We start from the raw sequence: 10,464 nt of genomic DNA, 5'->3' as shown, positions 1-10,464 counted from the left end.
ACTCTCCATTAATTTGTATATGAATTGGGTTAAATAATTAAGTGATGCAAGTGAATATGATAATACTGAGATCTTCAAAACACAACTAAGATTTCAAGCAATATTTTTTACATGAACTCAATGTGGTTGCAAGAAACCTGTCTACCTAGAAAAGCTGGTATATTCTTATAAATTCATATCTAACTGAGGAAGGTGTTTGAATTAAAAAAAACCTCAGTATTTTGAAGCTTGTAAATTAGAAAACCCAAAAAACCAAATGACCCAAAACTGTAAGGAATAAAGCCCCCTTGGTTTTCAAGTCATTAGAAAAATGGTCAAGTCTTCAAAGGAGCAAAAATGTTACTTTATTTCACAGTGGTGACTACTTTTGAAGAAATGAAAGGTTTTGTCAGCATTTCTAGGCTACCAGAACAAAAAAGCAGGAAGCACGCATGAAATTCTACACACAATTGGCTTGGGCTGGTTAGGAAAAATGATTTTAAATAATAAATGTTGATTTACTAGCCCTATCACTAATCCCCATATAATAAGAAATATAATTTTGCTTATCTATTTAGCCCATGGTATCAAATGTGCCTCTTGAAATGCTGATGCCTACTTTAAACAAAACAGCTTAAAAAAAAGTCTTTGAAATGCTTTCAAGTAAACACACGCTAGTTTGCTAAAAGAGACAACTTGTTAAATTGCTCTGTAACAGCACAGAAGATAAATTTCTCAACGCGCTGTATCTAGCAAGCATACAGCTTGTTACACACTGACAAAATAGATACACAGCAAATAGAAAACGACACTTAAAACTAACATTTAGCATGCTAGCAAACTGAAAAGTTCTGCTCCCGTGAACAGCTTCGTACTTAGCGGAGGACGCCTGAGGTAACCTGGTCTGTTAGTAGTCATCATCTTTACTGCCAGCGCTACGTTATCTCAAAGTCCTCCACCTCTGCGCACACGGTGCACGGAGAGGCAAGCACCCCTACTTCTTACGATAACTCGTGATGCTGCTTAGTACTCGCAGGACAGCGGCGGGAGGAACCCGAACTCGCAGTTACACCTGCCCGGTGACGAAGGGCCAAGGGGCCCAGCAAGGTTTGACGGAGCCACGCGGGACGCCAGTTTGGAAGCGGTTCGCTTCCCCGCAGGGATGCCCTCACCGGGCGTAACGCGCCGGAGCGGCCGGCAGCACCTCCACCGGAAGGCCCTCGCCGCGCGCGGAGAAGGCGGGCGCGCGGCTTCCTGCCGACCGGGAGCAGTTCCGCCGAGGCCGAGGGGGCGGGGCTGCGCGGTCACGTGAAGCTAGGCTGTAACGCACCGCCCGGGCGGGGCGGCGGAGGCGGCCGCTGTGGGTGCGGGCGGCCGCCCCCAGCCCGCTCCGCACCCGCTGCTCCTCCGGCCCGGAGGATGGTCGGAGCGAGATGAGCCCCGAGCCGGAGCCGCCGTCAGCCCCGGCACGGGAGGGAGAGGAGGAGGAGGAAGAAGAGGAGGAGGAGTGCGGCAGTGCCAGGCGGGGCGGCTGCATCATGCTGGTGAAGAGGGTCGGTCTGAAGTTGGGCGGCGGCGGCGCGGTGAGTGTGGGGCGGGGTTGGGGGGCGCTGGGCTCCGCGGGGGAGGGGGCGGTGGCGTGCGGGCGCCACCGGCGCTGGGGGCGCCGCTGCGGTGCGGGCCGGGCCGGGCCGGGCGGCCCGTGGCAGCCAGCACTCGCCCCGGCTCCCCGCCCGTGAGGGGCCGGCTGCCCCCCAGAGCGTCCTCCGTGCGCCCCCGCGGCCCTGGAAACTTCCTGGAAGTCGAGGTACGGCGGGGTGCCGGGTTCCCGCAGGCTGCGGCTGGCGGCACCTCGGGCCGGCGCGGTTCCGGGCCTCCCGCCGGCCGTGCCTCCTCGTCTCCGCCAGCCGCGGGGCATTCGTTACTGGTTTATCCCGGGCTGAGGGGACACCTGTTAGCAGGTGGTTGTAAATAAGGTTTCTTTTAAAGTACGTAAATCTGAGGCGCCTGGACGTAAAGCTCAGTTTCCTTTTGGAGTTTTAGGAGGTTCCTCGTGGTGAACCGAAACTGTAGAGTTGTCATGCTATTTTAATAACTTACTGCTCATTCGGTTCCGTCTCTTCCCACTGCATGAAGCATTAAGATGTCTTTGTGCAGATAAAAGGAGCTGGAAAGGAGTGGTCTGTGCACTCGCTTGAAAGCATCTGTAGAAAAGTTGTGTTTGCAAGGGTGGCAGTGGTGCGTAATTACTTCCCAGAAGAAACTCTTTTGAGTGGCTTAAGCCTTTCCCTTTGTACATGCATGCTCACAAGATGCCTTAAAACCAGATCTGAGATGACACTTCCCGAGCTTTCTGCAGTAGGTGGGGACAGGTGACTTGTTTCAGGCTGAAATGATATAACCGGTCCTGTTTTGTTGTCAGCGAGCTCAGAGCATAAGGTGGAGGAACCCAGGAGAACACGCAAAGTAACAAAACAGGTGATCCTGTCATTGACAGTTTTTGAAGGGGTACAGATACAAAACTAGGCAAAGTCTTGCCGTGATAAATCTCTTTTGACAAGTTGAAATCACATAAATTTTATTTGCAACCTGACTTACAGCTATCAATGTTTTTTTAGGAATTCATATTCAGGTGTTTCTGAATAATGTATTTAATATTAGTTTACTCACAAAATTAGATAGGCTCAAAGCATTGCTTATGCCAAAAGTTTTAAAACAATGTTCAGTTTGTGTCAGGGAGCCAAAGTCTGCTATGTGTGTCACCTGCCCTCCTACAGATAAGCATCCCTGCTATTGGAGAGAGGATAATTTACTGTTTTATGTTAATGTGAAGCAAATGAACTTGTAATATCGTTAGCTGAGCATTAATAGTGTAGCATTAATGTCATCATGGCTAGAGCTCAAGAACGTAAAATAATAATCTTGAAACCCTCTGGTTTTGATATCAGTAGGTTCTTTGACCCTTACTCATATCTAATGAAGGTGTTAAGGTACTTTTAATATGTCATTAACCCAGAGAAGATGTAAAAATTTTTCTGCTATGGAATTCATTAGTCAAGTTATTTTATGTAAGTTAATTGCAAAGTGACTGCTTCATACTTCTTGTAATCAATCATGTCCGTATTTGAGTCCTTCAGTTCTCTTTTAGAAATGGTTATGTCTTCCAAAAAGCAGGGTGGTCTCCTTCAAGAGGTGGAACTGATGTCTGCTGTATGGTGTATTTGCTGTTCTAGGTTTGTGTACAGCAGCTCCCATTTAGTACTTTAGATATGATGCAGTAACCCAATCTGAAGTCAGAATAGGAAAGTAACTCTAGAAGAGGCCTGGAAGAGGCCCATTAACTTTTTAGTTGAGAAATGTAAGCTTTCAGTTTTATCGGCAGAGATGTTGTGGTGAAAGACATAAAGGATGATGTCATTTTATAGAAGAAAACCAGATGAATTTATTTAAATATGAACAGAGGGTAGGAAATGGAGGGTACAGGTAGAGAAATTTTAAAAAAATAAAATAGATCAAAGAACTTTGATTTCTTTCTCTAACTTTGAAGAAGAGTAAAACTCAAATGCAAAATAAATCCATAACTGACAAAGGTGCTAACCTGTTTTTTTATTAATGGATGGAATGTTTGTAAAAGTTGGATTAAAATAATGCTTTTGAGTACTTAAAATATGCTGGGGCTTCAGCTTGAAAAATTTAACTTCTAAATGACATAAGTTCTTAATTTATAAAATTATGTCAGGTTTTCCTTCCTTGGTGATTTTCTTGCCACCTCCCTCCTAGTAGTGCCCTTAAGGGACTTTGTGTTCCTGTAGTGCATCTCCTACAAGAGAGAAAGACATGAGGCTTTAGCCTTATCTTCTGTACATCAGTATAGCAGTAATACAATTATACTTACATCAGCTTAGGGTCTGCTTCACAACTCTTGACTGAACAGTCTGTTTCCTACTTTGTTATGGTAGTTGCTGCACCATCCTGTGATTCTCATGTGGCTGTCATATAGCTAGAACTCTCTTTGCCTTGACTTTATTAAAAGTGCTTATTTAGACTAAAATATGAGGGGCCGGATCACGGCTTTAGATGTAATTGCAGAGATCTTTTTGATATCAGTGGGAGTGCATCCCTGATCTTTGAAAGTGGAAGCTTGCCCTTTGGGCTGCTGACAAAGAAGCAAATACAGAAATGAAATTTGGGTGAGCCACTTCGTCGGTCTCTGAACTATGTTTTAATTTTTATTCTGAGTCTTATATCATATGGTATATCAAACCAAATCTGTCAGGTTATGCAAGGCTTTCTCCCCTTACCCCTCCAGATTGAGAGTAACAAGCTTCTGGTTTTTCGTTTATCTGTAACTAACTTCAGCCTGTTGAATGCATTGGCTTCACTGAATCAAAGAACTAAAATATAAATGCTGAACAAATGACTCTCTATGAATTGAGTTACTGGCTCAAAACTAATAAGAACAATAGTATGTTTAAGTAAATTCCACTGGAATTAAATCTTTCTGTTGGCTGTGTTACCCCTATTTCAGTGAGCTTCAGAAATTGAAGTAAATGATGCCATGGGCATTTTGTTACTGGTTATGCAATCTTGTTCCATCTGAATTGTGAACACTGGTGGTATAAAACTTAACATGATATTCAAAATATTCATATCACGTACTTCATTTCTATGCAACCTATTGTCTGCAAAATAATGCCACTCTAGGGAAGCTTTTAAACGAAAACCAGTACTGTACTGTCTAAATAAAGTGCTTTTATGGGAGCACTCCCCAAATGGGATATCTAAGGAGAAGACACACCTATGCACCTCTTTGAGAATTAATCATACATTAATTTTATGTTCTTGGGCACTATAAAATATCTTAGCTATTTTGAAGCCTAAGACCTCTGTGTTTTTTAGAAACATAATGAAAGACTTCCAAAGGTTAAAGCAGTACATTTTTGAAGTGCGCCAGCCTTTATTCATTACACTATTTATACAACGAAGCACAACTGGTATGTACCGAAAGAACTACAGGTTTTTACCCTTATTGCTAGCAGTTTTCTTTTTAATACTTCATGAAAAATATAGCATGGTGAAACTAAGGCAGCATCATTAAAGGTTGTGAGACTTTACTGAAACACCTTTCAGCCCAGTAAGCTGATTTCTTAAATTTCTTGCCTGTAGGATTTAATTAAATTGCTAGTAGTAAACACATTGTTCAAATTGGCAGTTTGGGTATTTAGTCCTTTGTGGAGCACTATTTTCTCCCCCACAAAAATTATTTTTCCTGTTAAATCAGAATAATTAGAGATAAACCGTGTTGTCTTCTCAGGGTTGCCAGTGTCACTCTGAATCTTCCCATCATGTTAAATTAACACTAAATCTAAACTCCGAACCATTACCAGGGGTGATTAGCTGCTGTCTTAAAAAAAAAAAAAAAAAAAATCACTCTTGCTTATATTGATGCTGAGAAAGCAGTTTTGCTTGTCTGACACTGCTGTTACTGATTCTCCAGGTTCTAGCAATCTGGAAGGTTTTGTGTAGAGAGAGAAATATGCTAGGCTAGAGCGATAGAAACTTAATTATATAAATAAGACTTGGTATTTTAATACTGAATATCCAAACTTAACCACTAGGCAATCATAGAATGGTTTGGGTTGGAAGGGACCATCTGGTTCCAACCCCCCTGCCATGGGCAGGAACACCCTCCACTAGACCAGGTTGCTCAAGGCCCTGTCTAACCTGGCCTTAAGCAATAAGCTTGAGTAATTATCTGTCCTATGGAGAAGCATGTGAATTAACTAAGCAGTCTGTCCTTTTTAGAGAAATTTCTCAATGTCATACATCTTTCTACATTTTAGGAAGAGAACTTCAGCAATGGATAAATCAGCTTGCGATTTGGTGTAGCATAATATGCTGGTTATATATTATTTCTATAAGAAGTAGTTTAATTAGACAATACAGTACTGTCTAAAGCTGAGCTTTCAGAATGTGGCAGGGTATATGGTGATTGTTCTCTTGGATGATCTTCCTATCGTCGATGGCCTCGGGCTCAAAGACTGAACCAGAAATGGTGTTTTCATGTTTTACGCTCCTTAGAAGATTCCTGCTTCAGAAGCTTGTCCAGTCTAAACTTAAACAGGAATGTGTTCCCAGTAGAAAAAATGACGTGGCAAGACATTTTAGACCCTGAGAGTAAATTGTGGGAAGTGCCATGCAATTGAAACTCGACATCTTGGGTCCTGCTTCACTTATATTTTTTTTTTTTTTTTAAATATAAGAGGGCAGTGACAATTGTTTTCTTTTCACACCCTTCATGTCACTCCTGGTTCAATAAATCCCTGTTGTATCCCTCTGCAGATGTTTTGACTGCAGCTTGGAGGAGCCTACTTCAGCATTCTTCCATACCTTTGGCAATGTTCTTTGTCCTTCTGTGGGACTCTTTCACTTGTGCTTCTGTAAAATAAACTATTTGACAATGTGTATTGCTTAAAGCTTCTGAACAAAACAAGCAGTCATGGGATAAGAGGCAGGATCTTTATGTAGATCTGATAAAAATGGTAAAAATACCAGAAGCAGAGGGTTAGCAAGGCAGGCGCATCACATGTTTATGTGTTAATATAATGATAATCTTTTTCCTAACAGGCTGTATCTTTGAATACAGTTTTGTAAACCACTGCTGCATGCTAAAGTGGTATCTTTCCTATGAAGACTTTTCTCCAGGATCACTTTCCTAAGTAGTAGTCATTCTATATGTGGAATTACAATTGTTTTTTTCATGTTTGCTTTGGTTAAATTTATCTGCATTAATTTTAATCTGCCTTTTAACTTGTTTTACTGATTCCATCAACTTCTAATGTTCTTCACCATTGCCCTCTAACTTTTCTAACGTGAATTGTATTTTGTCATCAGTGAACTTTGTCACTTTGCTTTCACCCTCTTTACAGCTCAGTTATGAATATGTTGAACTACATAGGCCCTAGGACAGAGCACTGGGACTTGTACAGTAACTTCCTTCTGTGAAAACAGATTGCTGGTTTTTTTCCTTTTTTAATTTATCCTAGTTTTTTACTTTTTATGTTTTTATTTTTTTTACTTTTTAATTCCTGTGAAGAATTTGCACTCTTTTTTGCTGTAAGAGCCTTTGCTGAGGGTCTTTGAGTATGTATACTTGAATTTTCAGAAGGCTTATTAACGTGATCTCTCTTATCGATACGTGTTCTTTTCAGAACTCCAGGAATTTTTAAAGGCACAATTTCTCTTTACAAAATCTGTGCAGGCTTTTCCATTTTGAATGAGTTGTGGTTCTGATACTCTAGACCTGTGGAATATGATTCAGCCTATTTTTTTCTGGAGAGAGTGTATCACGATCTCACTATCCAGATAGGTATCTGCTTCTGGTATTTCTTTTGCAACTGAGATACAAATTTGGGCAATGTGTAAGCTGAATTAGGTATGATTTGTATTCTAGCTCAGAAGGCAGATCTAAAATGCTAGAGGCTGTGGTGGATTGGAAAGTGCTTTCACTTGTGTTTGGTGTATTTTTGTACTTCATACAAGTTAAATGTTATAGACTGGGGTTTGTACAGATAATCATTTGGTGATTCATGTGACAAAGACAGCTAAGGTCTTCAGGGTGCTTTTTACGCTTGAGTGAATTCTTGCCAGTTTTAATAAATGGGGCATTTGTGGGGAACAGTTGGAATTAAGGTTGTTCCTAAATACTTCTGTTTGAAAATTAATGGCATAGGCACTAGAAGGAGGTAAACACACAATATGCCTAGAGAGCTACCTGGGTAATATGTGCGGAGAAAAGAGCATCCATAACATAGTGAGATAGATTGGTAGCATAATGTTTGTGCTAGAATAAGCTAAAATAATTAAATAGTTAAGCATACTGGGAAAAGTTTGCATTTGAAACTGTTGAATTGGGGCAGGGAGGGGGAAACTAAGAAAATAGCAGTGAAGATAAGTGTGGAAAGGGAATGCGCTTTATAATTTGGCATGAACTTCAAGGTCTGAATGATTCATATGTGAAAGCATGTTTCTCAAAATGTTTTACTGATTGTTAGTTTAGTTCTTTGTTTTTTTTGAAAATGTGAGAGTTGACGTAGTGGACTGCAGTGCAGGTGGTTGTGTTAAAAAAAACCCCAAAAACTACTTGTAGCAGTTAATTTTTGTAGGGGGAGAATGTTTCTGTAGGCATTTTTTTAAAAAGAAAGTAAGGAAACTGTTTGTACTAATGCACTTGAATATTCGTTTACATACTATAGAAGGACAGTAAGTGCTGTTTGCACGGTCATCTCTGTACTGGAAGTAGAACAAGCAACTAGCGGTCTCTCCTTAGAGACCCTACTGCCTGGTGGGAAAGAATTTCCCAGAGGAGGATGTGGGGGAAGAAAGGCGAGTTCCTGTGATTGTCTGTTCAGAAGTTTGGCTTGAGTTTGGTTATTATCTGCCTGAGAGATAACAGGATTACTGGAAAGGTGCTTCAGGGAGTTCCCTTCCTCCTCAGGGCAGGATCAGCTGTGAGGCCTGAGCAGGTTGCCTAGGGCTTTTCCAGTTGGGTATTGAAACCCTTTGAGGATGGATCAGCTCTGTGGCAATGGGCTCTGCTGCTTTCACCCTCATGGGAAGAAAAAAGCATGCTGTATTTATCAAATCGAGTCTTTCTCTTAATCTGACTAGCAGAACTATATAGCCTTCATCAAAATGTGACAAGTTTGAAAAGGTGCTCTGGAGGACTTCAGGATTTGAACAGTGAGAAGTGGTTTTGTTCTGAAATAAGCACATTGCTTAAGAGAAACAAACAGTTAAGCATGTTTGAAAATAGATATTATGGTGCTTTTTCAGCCATTCGAACAATTTTAGTTGTAAAATTACAGACTTGATTTAATAAATAGTTACATAAAAGTTGTGTGAATAAAGGAATACTGTCAATTCTAGCTTTGCTTTGAAGATCTGGGACTGGCTATAAAATTCTGTCTTGCTGTGGAGTATGTTAGGATGAATTGTACTAGTTCTACTTCAAAATGTCTAAGATAAGGCATTCTTACTGACAGTGTATTGCATTTTTCCCCCTTTTCTATGAGCAGTTCCTTGCCATCTGGATTTATGACCTTGACATCTTTTCATGGGTTTATTAATGTTCAACAGATGTGTTCTGCTTTAAAAAAAAAGAAAAGTTTGTATTGCATCCCAGTAGTTCTCCCTGTTGTGTTCAAATTAACTTTTGGGTTTTTTGCTGCCTCCAATAAAGGCAGAAGGAAAAATGGTTTTTAGAATTGGATATGGGCGAAAAGAAGCATAGAAGGAGCAGAAGTGTAAAATAGGAAAAATAGTAGATATTTTGTTAGAACTTCTAGGACTTCAGATTTTATAATGATGGTCTTAAACTTTTATTGTTAAGCGTTTGATATTACATAATGTTTTGCTCATTATTGATTATGCAAGTATAATAGCTTGACCAGCAGCTGCATTTGAAAGCAATTGTAATGTTCATGCATAGTTTCTCAGCCCACACACTGGGCTGTCAGATGCAGATGATCTGTATGGATAGAAAATAAGCCTGTAACAGATTTTAAGACTTCCTGAGGTTAATTTTTACATTACACTTTAAAATTGGGGGCAGGGGATGGTGAAAACAACTTGTATGTTGACCACATCTGTGCTACTTCTGAAATTCTGTTTAAATCTTTTTAACCATGAAGAATTCTGTAGGTTGTTCCCGTATTGTCTAGTTCAAGAAGCCTAAAGTTCTTTGTGCTTTGAGTTTATAATTGTTTTTGCATGTGTGTCTGAAGTTCATTCACTATGTAAATTGCATGCAGTTGCATTCTGTTGCAAAATATTTTCTCAATATAGAAATGAGCCACACCCATTACTTCTGAGGTACGTTCATCTTAAAAGCAAGTGTGAAGTGTTTTTCGAAAGCTCTTTGATTTTGAAATGAGTAAAGATTTTTCTTTGCTTTTTGTGGTCTAGGCTGTGTACGTGATCAGTCATCAGCTATTTTCTTGTCTTAAAAAGAACTTGATGCTTGATTAAAAATGGAAAACTTTTGTGACAAGAGTTTTTTAGGACCTACAGAAAAGATGGGCATCCAGAAGTAACTATGTGTATTGGTCCATTTGACAATGTCAGTGAATTTTCCTTTTTGCATGATTTTATTTTCCTGATACAGCCATTTACACCAGTGTTCTTGAATTAATCTAGACATTTAGAGCTGTAAGGAAAACTGAAAATCATCAACTACAGTCTGTGTGGATCATAGATCAGTACCTATTAGTATATCTGATGTGGAATGCTTGACTTCATTTTGACAGGTGCATGTTCCTTTCAGGATTTAAATTCTGCTTTTCCAGGTTGCGTCTTGAATCCAATAGGCTATAGAGATTTCTGGTTTTAAATAGTTCAATGCAGCTATCTGTAAGCTGCATGATACTGCCAGAAGTGATTTGCAGACTGTTTTAATCTCCAGGAAATAGTAATTTTGGCTCAGTA

The 10,464-nt window shown here is 40.3% G+C and overlaps 1 protein-coding gene across 2 annotated transcripts in view; it reads left to right on the top strand.

Moving 5' to 3' along the window:
- Nucleotides 1-1,277: 1,277 nt before the first annotated feature.
- The window catches only part of MFSD14B (major facilitator superfamily domain containing 14B), a 32,995-nt gene continuing 23,808 nt past the window's right edge, over nt 1,278-10,464 (top strand). Inside the window, exon 1 of one of the 2 annotated variants that reach the window (XM_054810215.1) lies at nt 1,278-1,562. In XM_054810215.1, coding sequence (XP_054666190.1) covers nt 1,413-1,562 — 150 coding nt within the window. In that variant the 5' untranslated portion in view covers nt 1,278-1,412. The remainder of the gene's footprint in view (nt 1,563-10,464) is intronic. The other variant, XM_054810216.1, reaches the window with a different exon arrangement.

This window comes from Grus americana, chromosome Z, assembly GCF_028858705.1.
Source record: "Grus americana isolate bGruAme1 chromosome Z, bGruAme1.mat, whole genome shotgun sequence".
Taxonomy (NCBI): Eukaryota; Metazoa; Chordata; class Aves; order Gruiformes; family Gruidae; genus Grus; species Grus americana.
This window is presented reverse-complemented; position numbering and strand designations above follow the sequence as displayed.